Raw genomic sequence first — 17183 nt, 5'->3', positions numbered from 1 at the left:
TCACAATTCAGGGTTTCGAGCTGTTGTTTGGAGAATTATGTTTTACCTGAAAAACACTATTTTCAAGCTGTAATTATTACTATACAACAAAACATTTAACTATCTTGTCTATTTTATTAATTAAACTTCAAAATTATATTAAAATCCCAGTGTTTCTATTGTTTAAATCTCCATCCTCACAGTTATAAAAACTGCTTCTACAGAAATCAATAGTTTTATCAGACGTCTGTCTGTTATCAGGACCGCATGTCCAGCCAGCTTTTCCCTTTGATAAAACGGTGGCGAACAGAGGACGTCTGTGTGCCAGACGCCATAAAGGTGAGCCTGTCTGGGGCGAAAAGAACTCAGTTTACATCTGAATGTCAAAATATAGAGTTTTTAAGAAAAATAAATCTTTATATTGCTGTCAGGGTGTTAAAAAAAGGGTATTTGTTATTTGAAGATGGACGTATGAAAAACAACAGTAAAAGAACCATTGCACTATGATTTTATTTGAATTAAATGAATACAGAACATAAATGATTTTAAAAAGACGTGTAATTATGGAGAAACAGTTATTTGAGCTATTCATTAAAAGAAGAAAATGTACTGGAGCGGACAGAAAAACGGTATAAAGGTGCGTAAAAACAGTGTTTCTTCTGGCCTCGGGTCAGTCTGATCAAAAAGGCACGGCGGGCCGGCTCCACTGGAGTCTCATCACCTGAACAGTCTGTGCCAAAACGACACAAAGGTCGGGGAGTTGAAGGCACCGATGAAAACGAGCAGCAGAAGGTAGAGACTCATCATGATGGCAAAGTGGTGCCGAAGAAACCACGAGCTGCTGCGGGAACGCCTGTCGAACAAAGAGAAGAGCAGCAAACACAAAATGATGGTTCTGCTTTTTCTGTCATCATATTCGATAAATTGTAGATGTCTAGTTGGAAAACAAAAAACAAAATAGTAACCAGAACAACATTTAAAGACATTAAAGATCTGCAACCTTTCATTCTAAAAAAAGATCCCGTTTTTTATGACCAAAAATCTAACAAAAATCCACTTTATTTATGTTTTTGTGACCATTTATAAAATGTACTTTTTAAATGTTTACAATAATTGAATTATAATTTTCTTTCTTTAACAAATTCTTTTATTTTCAACAGCAGCAAATAAAAGTCCCCTTCAAAATAAAACATAACCAATGTAAAATAAGCTTATTTAAAATAACATCATGATGACTTTGGTGCGCCTTCATCTTTTTTTTGTTTTACTATCAACTATAAACATGACAAATTGGTGTAGAATAAAAAATTATATTTGTGCTTTAAGATTATTCTAGCTCTCTTACCATTATTTTTTATCAGTTTTTCAACATGTTAAAACTCTAAATATAAATGGCAAAACTTGATTAACAAGAAGAAATTACCCCCCCGTTTTTTTTTTTTTTTAATAGTTAGACTTAAAAGTATGACGGAGTATTAGGGCCACTTTATAAAGAAACAAATATTTTTAAAATGACAACTTTAAATCTAGTAAATTTACAAGATTAAAAGTCGTAAACTTTCGAGAAAACAACTTGTAATATTGTTTTTTTTTTTTTGTGGCCCTAATACTCCGTCGTATAAAAAAAAACGCAAAAGAGAAAATAACTTCTGAAGGCGGATCATAAAAAAAAAAAAAATGTTCTTTTTATGAATTACAAAAATGACGAGCTGACGACCAGTTTGAGCAGGTGAGCCGAGGATGAACACCTTTCGTTGACCACTCTCTACATCACCTCTGACAACAACACTATTGCTACAAACGCCAACACTAATGAGAATAACAACTACACTTAAATAAATCCACTCAAAACATATGGACACTTGTGTCTGTCATCAATCCCATTTGCAGAATAACGACCCAAAAGAAGAGGCTCAAAGCACCAAAATAAGAAGGCTAAGAGAAAAAGACAAGATTACTCAAGAATTATGTGACAAGCTTTGATCCTATTAAACATCTGTGGACGGAGCTGGAATGTGATGTTTGGAGAAGTTAGCCTTCAAACGTGAGAGCAGTTTGTTCACAGAATGGGAACCAAAACACCTGCTGACTGGTGACGAAATCTCAAGGACACTCACAAAAATCTGTGGATTACAGGGATTGACTCAAAAGGTTGTGCAATTTAAGTTAGTTTTTAGTGATAATCAATGTCTAATTTTTGTTTGTAGACTCTTATTTTGGTAAATTTCATCTTAATTATCATCTTTCAGTTGTGTTTTTTTTTTTATTTTTATTGCCAAAGACTCACTAACTTTAGTGATTTCCCAGAACCTGAAGCTTTTTGACCACACTGTTGAGTCAAAAAAGCGGTGGTTACATCTGTGGTTTACGTTCATCCATATACTGTATATCCGTTTTACTCCCAGAGGGATGTGTACCTGGACAGGTGCCTCTTCTGAGAGTAAACAAGCAGGTACTTGACTCTCAGGAGCTGATTGTTGGTGACGATAAAGTATTTCTGCGGCACATCCCCTCCTTCGCTGTTCCTTGCTCTAGATCGTTGCCTGTCTATGATTTCTGAGTCTGAAACGAGGAGGAAATGAGTAGATAAGCTGACTAAATATTCATAGTCGTACGTCACAAGAAAACTCACCTTTTTTCTTCACCTGACACTTAACATCCGGATGGTCGATGATTTCACACAAGGCCACGCAGCTGAGCAGCGGGCCGAGGAGGCTTTCCCGCCAACCGCTGCTATGAGGACTGTAGAGAAGAGCCATGCTGAGGTCACTGGTGAGGTAGGTCCCCTCTCCAAAAACGGAGTTCTGCACACACAGATCCCATAACTCGTACGCTGACGTGGGGCGTAGAAGGTTGTTTTAAAGATTCCCGTTGCACTGACCTTGTTAAGATGACAGTGGAGGCCGTTATGAATAATTGAGTGAAAGTTCTCCAAGCGGCTCCCGTGGAATGCATAGAAGACGTCCCGTCCTTCTCTCGTCCTCTCAAACCTGGCGTTCATGGGATCGGAGTACTCCAACTCAAAGAGGAAGTCGGGCGCAGGAGCAGAGATCCCCTCAGCTTCCGTCAGGTTACAGAGTTTGGCATACTGGCGAACAAACGTCTCGTAAACAAAAGTCACAGAGACGACAAAACCTTTTACCCCGGAACCTGTATACCTCTTCCTTCTGAAGTGTCTTTACAGCAAAACTCTTTGAGGACAGAATCCAGTGTGTGAGAGCCAGATGATGTTCTCCTTCTCCAGGCTGAAGTCTCACCAGATCCCTCACGCCGGGCAACGAGTTCACATCAGTCAACTGATAAAAAAAAAACTCAAGAATCTTAGTCAACATGCAGGAAAATCCTCAATAAAAACAGAATGAGTCACATTTCTTAACTCAAATGCTTATTATATACTTTGTTTCCATGTTTTATGCTGGAAATATGAAATGCAATGCAGTGGTTATTTATAGATTAATCGTTGTTACTGTTTTTAGCAAATAAACAGCAATAATGCTATTTGAATGCTATTTTATAGTTTTTTTTGTGTCTGACCTACAGTCTATGTAAACAGTGTAATACTGCCACCAAGTGTGTATAAATGATGCCATTTCCAACATGATTTTTTTTTACATTAAAAAAAAACATTTTAAGCTTTAAACATAAAATATCGATTTTAATAAAGGTCTTACCAGCTCTTCAAAGTCCTTGTTGTCCCCGCTGATGTAACGAAGAGGGAAAGGCCTAAGCAGAGAGTCCCTCTTGTAGTTTTGTGCCGCAGCCACAAACAGGCTGCAGCGCAGATCTGCTGCAACCGGATCTCTGTGCAGACAGGAGCTCACCAGCTCTCTGACTGCTTCAGGTGGCAGTGGAGGCTGCATTCCCAACACTGCACACACAAATAATAAGATTACACATGAAAAAAAATCTGTCAAAGTTAACTTTAAAACAAGAAAAACCCTAAAAGGACCCCTGAGGGACTATTTGTGATAGAGCTTGTGGTTTACATTCCTCCAAAGAACTGTTTATCTTATGGTATCTGTGCTCTTGTGGTAACTATAAGAGGAATTTTAAGATATTTTAGTCCATATTTGAGATTTTAAAGGTGAAGTTATATCAGAATATAAATGATTGTCATCTAGTGTCACAGCTGTCTGTTCTTTTAAGAGCTGTCTTCTGCTACAAATGACTTCAACAGCTTTATGTTGCACCACTACAGCTTTCCAGCTGATTAGGATTCAAGGTTTTTCAAGCAAGAACCCTTTGCAACTGAGAGTTGAAAGTTGCAAAGAATTTATCAAAAACACCAAAGTGTAATTTGGTTAAAAACTCTGGGACAACTAGCATCTAATTGCATTTCTCAGCTTTGTAGCAAAGCTTCAATACATAGACATGAACAAAAAAAGAAAAGCACTAATATTTGGTTTATTTTTTAGTCTCCTGAGTTAAAAGAAGACCATTTCTGTTGAGGGTGCAAAAGTTTACACTACACCTGTAAGCACACAATGTGAATAAAGTGTAAATGATTGTAAATTTAGAACCCAGCATTTAGCAAAACACTCACAAATAACCCTGCATTCAATTCGACATCGATGCCATTAATATTGATGCACCATCGTAGCATTATTTAGCTTTATTTATGTACGAAAAGTAGCAGAAGGAAGCTAAGTTAGCAAAGCTAACATTAGCTATCACCAGCGTATGTGCTGTAATGTGGCGATTTTAAGATAAATTAAAGCACCTCTGTGCTCGTATCATGTTCTATAGATTAAATGAAACCGTCAGAGTGGTAAATTTATCTTGACATACCGTATTTATCAAAATAGCTCACCTTTAGTCTGGCTCAACTCATAGCACTACAAGAAAGGCTAATGCTACGTTAGCTTTGACAGTGATGCATTCACGGACGACGTAAACTGTCAGACTAACCTACATCGTTTGCAATTTCCAGTGAGACGTTCATGGCCAAAAAACGTTATAAAAAGAAAGTAATAATAATAATAATAATAATAATAATAATAATAATAATAATAATAATAATAATAATAATAATAATAATAGTAGTAGTAATAATAATAATAGTGTAAAAATACAAATAATAATAAAAAATTAAATTAAATTAAAAAAAATTAAATTAAGTTAAAATAAATTAAATTAAGTGCTTGCAGAGATTCGACAAAAAACACATTGACAACAAAAAACATGTAGGGTGGTCTTTGATTTGTGGCAGGAAAATATCACTTTTACCGGAGATGGGATCAGCCAAATAATACATTTACATGTTTAGCCAACTTGATTGCAAAGTAGATTGTTGACATGTTTTAAGGAATTTATTTGGTAAGACATTTAAAACCTATTTAAGTTTTGCATTATCCACACATTTTTTGGAAGCGAACATTTAGGAGCAAAAAAACCTCCTTTAGAAAACAAAAACTGATGGTAGCAAGGAGGAATCAGTAGTAATAGTTAATAACGTTATAATATAGTACGTTATAAAATATTATAGGATATCAGATTCTGATGTTTACAGGATCACCTATATTTTTAGAAAACTTCAAGTTATCATGAGGATCATATATTTTCTTCAAAATAAACAAATTTACAAAATGTTAAATATAAACACGTAGTGAAGGACTTTATTTTCAGGAAAATTTTATGAAATTATATAAAAAGCCACCAGAACATTTGTATTCTCTCAAAAAACAAGAATCACTACATCCATTACTAATCTAATCAGTATCTTGTTTATTTTATTTTACTGTATTTATTTATTTATTATCTTTTTTTAGATAAATAAATAAACAAACAAACAAATAAATACATAAATAAATAAATAACCACTTGTCCTAAAGAAAAATCATAATAACTCCGGAAAGATGTCAGATTAAAAATATTATTTTCATGCAGATAAAATGTGAGGGGGCGTGGCCTGTTGAAAGATGATTTATTTTGATAGGTCGGATTCAGTCAGCAACAAAATCAAGGGTCGTGGTGGTGGGCGGTGGTGATGGGGTGGGGGGTGACGTGCGTAAAGCTGGCGTAAAGAAGAAACCCTGCGTCACGTGACCACCGCTGACTCCCAAACCCATCAATTGAAGATAAAACGGCGGATATTAACCGAACGCGCTGGATTCTGTCATTTCCAAGGGCATGGTTTACAGTTAGACCCGAAAATAGGATGTGATAAAGGCACGCGCGAGGATTCAAGCGACATATTTTCTGGAGGTAAGGCGCTTTGATTCGCGGAATTTTCATTCATTCCGTGCCCGCTTTTAAAAACGAGGTAAATCGGCGCTCGGATTTCCGTGAACGGGGCCGCTTCTCGTCGCCCGGACGGACCTGGGCGTCGTCTGGATGCTGAAGGAGCAGCGATGGAGGCTGAAGGACGCTCCTCGACCCGCCTGCCATCACGATGCTCCACGTCCGTCCTGCATCACCGCCACCCGCCGAAACATCCGGACATGTCAGACAAACGGAGCATCGGGATGCGCGAAATGACCCACCGTCCGCGCGCGTTTTTAGAGCTTCCTTTACGCGTGCCACAAAGATGCCCTTCACACCCCCGATAGGTGTCCACCATGATGCACGCACGCTAACGCTGGAGATGGGGGATTCTGGATTTTAGAAAAAAAGAAAAAAAAGTAGAATCAACGAATTACAGCTTTATTTAACCGGTTTCATCCCATTGCTGTCAATGATCTGTGCCTGTGGGTGTAAGATGAATTTCAGGTATCACGACAAGGCCACAGCTTGTCCTGTGAGCTCTCTGGGCTACCATGACAACCGCAAAATACTTCATTTATGTGTTTCAAACCTACATGGATTCACAGTGTGTTGCTGACAGCTTGAACTAAATCAAACACCTGCTTTTCTTTAATGCATTGGAGTTAGTGCAGGCTGTCTGGAGGCCCTGTGGTGGGCTGGCCTGCACGGTGGGGGTGGTTTGGTGGTGCTTCATACATTGAGTCAGCTCTCTTCTCACAGTTTGGTTTTTAGGGCAGCTGAGTCTGGAGTTTGTGTGCCTGTTTGGAGGACAACACTGAGCTGTAATCATGGCTGGTAAGATCCCGTTTTGAACAAACCCAGCCTTGTTTCCCTCCGGCCGTCCTGATGAGTTTGGTATGTGTCACTTTTTGTTCTAGAAAACAACTTTCCTCCCCTGCCGCGGTTCATCCCCCTCAAGCCGTGCTTTTACCAAGACTTCAATGAAATCCCAGATCAACGGCGCACCATGTGCAAGAGGCTCTACTACCTATGGATCTGTGAGTGCACCTGCAGGAGGAAGCGTTGTGCCATTAAATGCAGTGTAAAGGAAGTGTGGAGGACACATATAGAACATTAATCTTAAAAATAGCATTTCTGAGTAATTCTTTACTCAAATTATTGTGAATCAGGAGCAGATGGAAAAGTGTTATTGGAAAAAGTTTGTAGGTATGATGGAGAAGCTCCACTCCCTGATGCATCCACTTGCACATCTTCGTTTTCCTCGTACCAGCTGAAATCTGGCTCTAAACTGTACGTCTGGATAACTCAAATATTGTTCACCAATTTTGTTACACAGGTAATGTTGGTTTGGGTTAGCTGGGAGAGTGTGCAAACAGATAGATGTTGAGTATTCTCTCAAATCTAGGTCAAATAGATTATTTTCAACATGAATTTTGTTCTAAATTTAAATGTCCATGCCTCATCCTCTCAGTTTTTACCTCTGCACTACAGAAAACCTAACTTTTTCAATGACTATATTAGAAAAAAAATCATTGAAAGTGTTACCATAATGTGCAACATCTAATATTCTAAGACAAAAACTAAGTATTACCTGATAAACTTTTGCATAAATCATGCATTTTAACTTTTCAATACACAAAATTATAATTTTTTTAAACTTCATTTAGGTTTGGCTCTTTGGGAAGACAAAGGTGAGTATTTAAAAAAGTATTCCGATTTAACATATGTGGCTGCTTATGTTACAACAACAACAGAATATTTAATAAATACTCATTAAAATGAACAAACCAATGACGGTAACTCTAAAGTTACAGCAATGCGCGTTCAAGGGGACAATTCTAATGAGAAGTTTATGTAAACAAACGTAAATGAATGTTTCTGTCTTCAGCGTTAACACAAATGAGAGGGTATGTATTCATTATTTAGGATGTGAATCTCTTATAATGTCCTGTTTATTTTTCGTGTCAACAGTGAACACTGCCACACTAGCTGTTAACCTGATTGGCTGCCTGGCCTGGATGTGTGGAGGAGGCGGAGCTACAAACTTTGGCATGGCCATCTTGTGGCTCATACTCTTCACTCCTTGCTCCTACGTGTGTTGGTTTAGGCCCATCTACAAGGCTTTTAAGTAAGTAGCTCTGTGTGAGGAACACAAACAAACATCCACTTTGCTGAATCACCTCTTTTATTATGGCGATGAATCTCTCTCTGTGCAGGACCGACAGCTCCTTCAACTTTATGGCTTTCTTCTTCGTCTTTATGGCTCAGGTGGTGATCAGTATTATCCAGACTGTTGGCATTCCGGGATGGGGAGTGTGGTAAGAGCTTTCCTTTACTTCAGGGGTCGAGTTAGGTTCATACCATAATCGTATCGTGAGACGTACATCGCGATATGTATCGTATCGGCCGACTATTACCAATACACACCCCTAGTAACTACTGTATTGTCTTCCTCAGCGGCTGGCTGGCTACCATCACCTTTTTCAGCACCGACATCGTCGCAGCTATATTCATGCTGATTCCCACCATCATGTTCACGGCGGTGGCTGTGCTCTCCTTCATCGCCCTCACAAAGGTGACTCCTGTGCTTCCACTTTGTTTTTCTTACCAAATTGAATTCATGTTTTTAAAGTATGAACTTTGGCTTTTGTGTCAAAAAGGGGTGTTAGGAATCTGTTTTTCTACTTGACATCTACATCAGCCATAGCAACAAGAAAAAAAGTTGGTGCCAAGAGAGCACTATAAAAAAATAAAATCAATCTAAGCAATTGAACTTGAGCTGGTGTGTTTAGAATAATGTCAAAATGATGGTATACAGCGTGTGGTTATATTTTAGCCAAAAATATTCATTTCAGAGCTCATTTACTAAGACAAAACAATGAAAGGCTTCATTCTTTATCTTTCTGTGCAGTAAAATGATCTACAATTGTGATTTTCAGTTTTGTGACTTCCCCATCACGTGTGACACAGCGTACAGGTGTACTCTGACAGATCAAGATTCCTTGAATAAATCTGATTAAAAACAAAAACATTTAAATTCTTGGATTTTGACTGACTCAATCATAATCTTTTTGTCTCATCAACATAGAGCAATTGTTTCTAGGATGTGCCGTCATGAGGTCATAAACTGAACATAAATGTAGTTTTGAGTGTAGAAATGTAAGTAAATAAAGTAACAAAATCACTTGAAAAAGTATGAATATTTGTGGTGGTGAAAACTGCTAAGTAAAATTCTGCTTTGTTTGCCAAATGTTCACTTTTTAAACTTTCGTGTATTCTGACTGTTAAAACTCGGGAAGCAATGATTTACTTTTCACATGATTTTGCTCAAACCTTGATTTTTGGGTCACCACTTTTTTCTGGTTTGATATTTGACTTCTGTGTTATAAAACAACCACAAAAAGAAGAAAATTTGGAAAAATATTATTTTTAATTTTCTAATAACCAAGTAACAATGAAGAGACACATTTTTATGTTAAAATATGCTAACGTAGGGATGCAATAAATTAGTTTGGATAAGTTGTTTGATGTTTTTTCTTTGGTATTTTTACTTTTACACAATTCAGTGCATGAATGTAGGCATAATGGGCTTTTCATACGTATACACACTTGTTTTTAATTTTTGGCCTATAGTTGCACTCAAAAGTTCCCAAATGAAAAAAAGTAAACTTTTCTAAAAAACTTAAAATATATATACACAGTGCATACTTTTTATGCGAGGCCTAAGAATAGTTAACTATAATAACATAATTTTCTTGGTGTATGTTAGAAAATATAGACTTAAAGTTAACATTTCCAAAGAAATACTGGTATTAAATCAAATTTATGTGAGTAAAAAGTCTGAATTATAATAATTAAGATATTCTCTTGTTTATAATAAAAAGAAAAATCTGAAAAGAGGAGCCTGCCTGATAATGTTGCACATTTTTAAGATTCATTTTCATATTAAAACCTGTTTGCTCTCATTTTTTGTCTCTGATCTGATGCGCTGTTGCTGTGCAGGTTCATAACTTCTACCGTGGCAGTGGGGGCAGTCTGGGTAAAGCCCAGGAGGAGTGGGCCTCAGGGGCCTGGAAGAACCCGCACGTCCAACAGGCCGCTCAGCAGGCCGCCATGGGGGCCGCTCAGGGAGCCATGCAGCAGAACCAGTACTCAGCAGCTCCTACCTACAACTACGACGACCCAATGTAGGACACACAAAGAGGGCCAGGCAGTGAAGTGGGAGAGCTAAAAAGAGATCAAATTAAAAGCAATTCAGAATTAGGTGCCCTTCATTGTCACATTGTTCAATTTTAATGGAAAATTGTGGAAGAAATTAGCTAGAAATTGACTTTGAAGAAATTATGTAAGACATTTCACTATTCAATCAACATTTTTTGTGTTATTTGGTTTGCTTTCTCCTGGTCTCTGTGTGTGTTGATGTCACATAGCAGCTTAAAGCAATTTCTTAATCTCGACTGAGCTCTGACATTTTCCACTTTTCAAAAATGCTAAATATTTGTGTCTTCATAGGTGGCATAAAAAGTCATCAAATATCAAGCATTCTTTTGGGATTGATTTGACACTTTTACAGTAGTTTAAGAGTTCAGTATAACTTTATTTGCCTTTTTGCCAGGAGTTTAATGAGAATAATTGACTATTTGTGTTAGCTTAGCATTAAGCTAAAGCTAAAGTGCTTTGACTTTAAACATTAAATTAAAGGTTTAATAACTAAAGACACACAAAATGCACTCAAAATCTCCCTTTATGATGCACCTAACACATTATAAGAGGTTTTGTGAGAGACACAAAGATTAAAATTAATATATCATACTTTTTTCCCACTGTTTGGACTCGTAATCCTAAAATGCTAATGTTAGCTTCATGTGCACAATTCAGGAATTTATGTTTTTGCACCTTTTTATTTTACACAAAAAGGCAAATAACGTTAACCATAGCTACAAATTCATGTTTTAGGCTAATTGCATTTTTAGATAAAATTAAATTAAACGTTTTTGGAAATGTGTTGAAGGTCAGAGCTTTTTGATTGGCCACTTGTTTCTATCAGAATGATTTAGTTTAACCCTTATATTGTGTTTGGGTCAAAATCAAGGTGTGAAAAAAGTTCAATTTTGACCTGAACACAATACAAGGGTTAAGTGTTTTTTTTTTTTTACATTCTCAGGAAAGTTAAGCTGTTTTAAAGCATCAACATGTCCAACTTCTGTCAATTTCCTAATTTTTCATTTCTATTTGAGCAGTCAGATTTGATCCTTACAACCTGAAAATGCATAATTTACAGATTAGCATCAAAGAAAATCTACATTTTTGAAGTAAAAAGGGACAGAAAATCAAATTGTATGCAAAATGGAAATCAATTTAATATAGTGACATTTGTTGGTGGTGGTCCTATCATCATATGGAGTGATGGATGTTTGTCTCCCACGTTTCTCCCCCTTACATGTAAAAGCTTCAGTGACCACATGATTCTGGAGAGGTGAACTTCCGGCCGCCGCGCAGTGATTTGTCATGTTGTGACTGTTGGTGTTATTCCATGAATCGTTGTAACATAAAAGAGAGTAGAATATTAAATCCACTCAAAGCGGTCGTAAAAATAAACTGGAGACTGTGTAGCCCTGGTGAGCCCTGGTGTGTTTGAGTCCTGTTGGTTTAGCTGGAGGGGGGTTCTGCCTTGTGTATTTGAGAACTTCTTCAGCTTTCAGTAGATGGTTATTACAGTATAACACAGTATTAGATTTGAAAAAGATGTTAAGATATGTATTTGAATGCTCTTTATTTAAAAACAAAATTGTGATTTGTCTTGTCTGATTGTGACAGTGTGGTGTTTAGTAAGCTGTTTGACTTTTTGTGTTTTCTTTGATTTTTGACAAATCTGTTTTTTCTTTGGTCATTGAGATGATATGTGTGTGTGGATGGGTTTGAGGCAGCGGTCAATTGTGTCTTTCCATAGCTGTAGTGACTTTTCAAATGATTTTCCTCGAGAAACGACTCACTTTTCAATGCAAACGAAATCACAGTTTACAATTTAGCAATACTAGTTTCTATATATCCAAATCCGATTTAGCCAAAAACGAGTTCTAATTCTAACACTCATGACGTGAGATGTTGTGAGAACTCTTGTCTTGAAGCTAGAGCACAGTAGTACAAATTTGAAAGCTGCATACATTTTCACCAGCAGATCTTCATGGCATTTGGTGTTTTCCCTGTAAGCAGCACTGCACCTTTTGCTCAAAAAAGCGCACAGCTGATTCTTTCTGTATATAAAGTGAGAAGAACTGCACAAAAATTTGGAAAACGGCAGGTTTGTGTGAGTGTGTGTCGTAAAGTGTGACACTCCTGCAGTGCGTTACAATGTTGCTTAATCGAAGCTTCCGAAAGCCATTTCCCATGATCGAACCCACGCTCTCACTTGTACTGTATGTTGTATGAAATGTATTATCATGTACAATACTATAATTAGAATATAGAGCCGTTGGAGGGACATATTTATCATGGCTAAATACAGTTAACGGACACACGCTCAAATCAGTGAATGGAGTATATGAAGGGGTGTGTCTTCATGAGTGATGTAAATGAGGAATACATTTTTGTGTATTACTTTTGTATTATTTGGTCTTATCCTAATAAACATTAAATAGTTTATGTAGCCTCTTTTTTTGTCTTTTGTAGTATTTTTTTTTAAATATTTTTTTAAGTTTTAGTGTCTAACTTACTGGTTTTGAATTAGAAGTTTAGCTTTTTTTTTGTTAAAAAGTCACTGAAAATGTAATTTCTTGAGTTGTGAAGCTTTGTTTTATTACATTTGGTGATCTAAAACAAACCCAAAATACTAGTACTAGTAGTATTTAAAACTAATACACCTAGTTTTAAAGTGTCACAGATAGACCTTTTTTAAAAATACATTTAAACAAAAATAAAAGTAGGGTATTTTTAAATAAAAAACATTAAGAAAATGTGCCCCCTTTTTTCCAACATACTGTAATCTAAGCAAGAATTGTGAAGAAAAAAAGTCTAATCACCAAGAAAAAAGGCACGAGATCATTTAAATATAGAAGTAGGACTTTCTGTTTTCAAAAATAGTTTAAAATTAGCTTAACATTAAGAGTAAATGGTAAAAATTGAGACAAAATCGAGAATTTTAAAGCAGAAATTAGGAATAAAAAGGAAGTATTTTAGGAAAAAGTTAAAATGCAATAAAGTCTGGATCCTTGAGGAAAAAAAGGGCAACGTAATGAGATTAAAATTACTCTGATCATTTAAGTAAAACCAGAAAACTTGTCTGAAAAATATAAAAAAAAGATTAATATCCTATATTGCACCAAAGGGGTTTAAATATTTCTTTCCAATGTTGGGAATTAAATCTATTCAAAACAATAACTTTTAATTTATTTTATTTATTTACAAAGAATGTATAAAACAAGACTCTAAATATGAATTATGTTTTACTTTTACTTGACCAAATTCTTAAAAGTGTTTTAGGGTTAAATTAAAATTCTCAACTTAAAAAAACAATCATTTAAGATGCTATTTTGGTACCAAATATATAAGGAAAAATGTTTTTATAAGAAGATAAAATCTGGAAAAAGATGTTGAGTCTTAGATATACTATTTAACTCTAAGATTTGAACAAAAGAAATAAACAAAAACATCAAAAATCATCTTAAAATTCTTTATTCATAAACTTGATGCAAGTTTACAAATTTCTGTACATGGTCAAAATTTCTTCAGATGGAAAATGAAAAATGAAAGGAAAACCAAAGCGAGCCGACAGAGCCAGACTCCAAGTTTCTGTTGGTGTCCAAAGATGAACAGATTGTGGAGAAGATCTTTTTTTTTAAACACAATCCCTTAACATGGCTGGCAAAACTCCCATCATCTTTCTTTTTCCTCTCCTTTTACCAGTTTTGCCATTTCTAGAGGCGTTTTCCATGTCGACTCTTTAGGGATATACGTTCCACATCCACCATTAGGAAAAGTATTCCTCCTTTTGTCAGATAAATCCAAAGTTTTGCAACAACTGTGTGTTTGGAAATATAATTTGAGATTTGAAAATATACAATTTTAATTATTTTATGCTGTAACACCTGCACAAACACATTGTTGCCACTTATCCCAATGAGGAAAATTGTCATGCTAAAACTGGGAATATTAAAAAAAAAAAAAAAAAAAAAAACATCGTGCGGCTGCAAAACCTTCACTTCTCAACAGCTCGAAACCTTAAAAACTATCAGATCAACAGACGAGAAATCAAAACTGGATCCAAAGAACCATCAGATACCTCAACACAGCCGTGTAGGAACAACCTCTGAAGTATGGTTACCTGAGTTGCCTCCTTTTGCAGACTCTGCAAAAGAGCCATCAGACTGATGGATACAGTGTGTGTCTTGTGGAATAGAGGGCCCAGCAATACTCGTGGTGTACTACTGTATATTGCATTATCAAAGATAACATGTGCAGGTTCAGATTTTCATGAAATGAGTTCTTTTTTTTAATAATAGTAACATCAAACAGGGCGGATCAAGCCGACCTCGCGTAACGGTGATGGGTTTGAGGGGTGTGGCTAACTCAGTCATGACACTAAATTTACTTTGAGTAGTAACAGCTTCTCACTTCCAACAGCAGAAAAAAAAATGGGGGGAAATGCTAGTTTAGGAAAAAAAACACAAAAAAAGAAAAAATAATTGATAAAGCGTTGCACATTCTCTCGGTTTGCATTTGAATATTGATAGTAGCTTTTTCAAATCACCCGTGGCAGCACTAAGCTTTAACTTTAGAGGGAAATAAATGTTTGGGCTCGGCTTTGCCCAGAAAGCAGTGAAGCTTTTAGCTGCAGAAGAGGGAAAAAAACCCTCAAAGGTTCTGTTCTTTTAAAGGAATTACATTGTTGATGTCATTAATAAACAGCCAGACAGCAAATTACAGGAAGCTATAAAAACGGGTAGAATGAGGTTCTCTCTATCCCAGCACTCCTGATGATTCAGCCGACACAGAGATCTGTACAAGTTGTTCACTTTGTACACATCAAGCTAAAGATCAGCTTCTACGAGCTATAACCCACAAAAGAGACTGAGGTTCACTGAAAAAGAGGAAAAAAACAAAACAGATTCAGGTTCAACAAGGAGCTGAAGTTCTGGTGAAAATGAGATGTTCATCTGTTGATTTGTTCATCCGCTGCTCTTCGTTCAGGGTTTTGATTCTGCGTGGCTAAAAGTCCAAAATAATAAAAAGGTAAACGATACCAGACCCAATTTTAGGATAAGTCTCCAAATATATCAAATCGGCTCCTTTATTTTCTACGATGCTCAAATAACAAAAACAAATGCAAAACAATATTTCTAAAACAATATTTGCGTTTATGTACCATTAAATTTCAAACAAAATAAACAAAAATCATAGTCGATTAAAAACAACGAGGTGCAATGAGGTGCCACTTCAAGAGCTTCGTATCAATCTTCTTTTAAAATTCACTTTAAAGGAGGGGGGTGACTGTGACGCTCACTTTTTCAAAGCAGCTTAAAGAGAAAGCACCCCCCCACATTAATAAAAAAGGAAGAAACAAGTTGTTTTTTCTTCTTTTTCTAAAAGAAAAATGAAAAAAAAAAAAACAGGACAGGTGATCATCTCAAAAACTCCTGCGAACTCAAACACGAACAGCAGAAGTGAGATCAGAGTTCTGTCTTCGGGAGCGAACAAAACGATACTCGTCAGATGAGTTGATGAGATGGTTTTCATGAAAATGATTAGATATTTCCCAGTTAAGTCAGAGAGGGGCAATATTTCAAAGAAAACGAGATGCCCCGAATACGTGGTTCCAGTGCATAGTGGCGGCAGGTCCTTATCCGTCCTCTTTAGGCGGTGTGTACCAGCCTGGAGGAAAAAAAAACAAAAAACACAAACAAATCTGGTCAGATAGTTGTACTACTGTGAGTTTAGAAAAATAAAAACAAAAATAACAACCCACCATTCTTTTCATGAATCTGCACCAGGGATTTGTATGACTGTTGTGCTCTGGCAAGACTGTACTGGTTCTAAAAGAAAAGAAATAACGTGATTTACTTCATTTAACTCATCATACAAAACATTCAATCAAAAAATGAACCTCCATCCGGAATTGTATGACACTAAGTCTTTAATATATTGGAATGGAGGTTTGAAAGAAAAAGCTGTGCTTCTTTCCGGTGCTAGTATTGGGTAGCGACAGACTTGTGTGTACACCATATGCTAAAAGCGCGTTCAAAAACCCACGATCTTGAACTCGCCACACATGCCCGGAGTTAAAGTAGCAACAGAAATGTGGTTAAAAAAAAAAAAGGTGTTACCTTATTGGCTCCAAACTGCACCCTAGCTTTGCCTTTAACCAGAGTTGCATTTATCTGCATAATGACAGATTCTATGGAATAGGCACTGCTCCAGCCCTGAGGACACAGACAGGAAGTCAGGGTCTGCACGGCGAGCTAACAAAAAGAAAAAAAATGACGCAAGATGGAATGATGTGCTCACCTGTTTTGTTAGAAGCTCCATGCACAAGGCCCCCCCTCCAAGAACATAACTTGAAGAGAAAAAAACAATTAAAAGTTTAAAACTGTTATTTGCCTTGTCTAGAAGATGTTTGAAATTAAAGACTAAAAAAAGAAAAACATAGCTGTCACAGATTTAACAATAAGATGCCATTCTTTCCTGCCTTAGCTTTTTAAATCAATGTATTTTGATATACTAAATTCAAGATGTGCAAAACACAAACAGGAGGATTTAGAAATGAGTGTTTTTTTCAGCTTACCCTCCGGAGAGCACAGGTGCAACAACCCGTACAAAAGGTGGGTCAAAAGGAAAATTATCCTGTCGGGTGGAGAAAAAGCACAAAATGTAAACACTGAATTAAGAAAAGAAAATGAATCTAAAGTCTTTTAGAACTTACTTTATAAGAGAAATTCAGCAGAATGTAATCCACTCCTTCCTTTTCTTTTAAGACCTGTAAGTCACTATGTAACGGACTGTCTGGG

At 36.4% G+C, this 17183-nt stretch overlaps 3 protein-coding genes across 5 annotated transcripts in view; 1 reads left to right on the top strand and 2 right to left on the bottom strand.

Annotated features, from left to right (window-relative positions):
* Positions 1 to 470: 470 nt before the first annotated feature.
* On the bottom strand, positions 471 to 4915 carry parp16 (poly (ADP-ribose) polymerase family, member 16). 2 transcript variants are annotated; one of them, XM_024282165.2, is made up of 7 exons: positions 4790 to 4915; positions 3651 to 3847; positions 3138 to 3275; positions 2861 to 3067; positions 2612 to 2783; positions 2397 to 2541; positions 471 to 832 (listed from the first exon to the last, which is right to left on the bottom strand). In XM_024282165.2, exons 2-7 carry the CDS (start codon positions 3837 to 3839, stop codon positions 697 to 699), a joined length of 987 nt encoding a protein of 328 aa, XP_024137933.1. In that variant the 5' UTR covers positions 3840 to 3847; positions 4790 to 4915; the 3' UTR covers positions 471 to 696. The 2 variants fall into 2 exon arrangements, with proteins under 2 accessions (XP_024137933.1, XP_024137935.1); XM_024282167.2 differs by having other exon boundaries at positions 4768 to 4873.
* Positions 4916 to 5976: 1061 nt separating this feature from the next.
* Positions 5977 to 12825, top strand: scamp5a (secretory carrier membrane protein 5a). The gene is made up of 7 exons (XM_024282168.2): positions 5977 to 6183; positions 6943 to 7017; positions 7101 to 7220; positions 8155 to 8311; positions 8400 to 8501; positions 8641 to 8758; positions 10186 to 12825. The coding sequence occupies exons 2-7, from the start codon at positions 7011 to 7013 to the stop codon at positions 10372 to 10374; spliced, it is 693 nt and encodes a 230-aa protein (XP_024137936.1). The 5' UTR covers positions 5977 to 6183; positions 6943 to 7010; the 3' UTR covers positions 10375 to 12825.
* Positions 12826 to 15451: 2626 nt separating this feature from the next.
* The window catches only part of LOC112152557 (ubiquitin-conjugating enzyme E2 Q2), an 8542-nt gene continuing 6810 nt past the window's right edge, over positions 15452 to 17183 (bottom strand). Inside the window, exons 9-13 of one of the 2 annotated variants that reach the window (XM_024282213.2) lie at positions 16961 to 17019; positions 16684 to 16732; positions 16503 to 16598; positions 16145 to 16211; positions 15452 to 16050 (exon numbers count right to left, since the gene is read on the bottom strand). In XM_024282213.2, the coding sequence (XP_024137981.1) occupies positions 16019 to 16050; positions 16145 to 16211; positions 16503 to 16598; positions 16684 to 16732; positions 16961 to 17019 (303 nt within the window). In that variant the 3' untranslated portion in view covers positions 15452 to 16018. The remainder of the gene's footprint in view (positions 16051 to 16144; positions 16212 to 16502; positions 16599 to 16683; positions 16733 to 16960; positions 17020 to 17183) is intronic. The other variant, XM_024282214.2, reaches the window with a different exon arrangement.

Source organism: Oryzias melastigma, linkage group LG6 (genome assembly GCF_002922805.2).
Source record: "Oryzias melastigma strain HK-1 linkage group LG6, ASM292280v2, whole genome shotgun sequence".
NCBI lineage: Eukaryota > Metazoa > Chordata > Actinopteri > Beloniformes > Adrianichthyidae > Oryzias > Oryzias melastigma.
The sequence above is the reverse complement of the archived record's forward strand: the minus strand, read 5'-3'. Positions and strand labels throughout refer to the sequence as shown.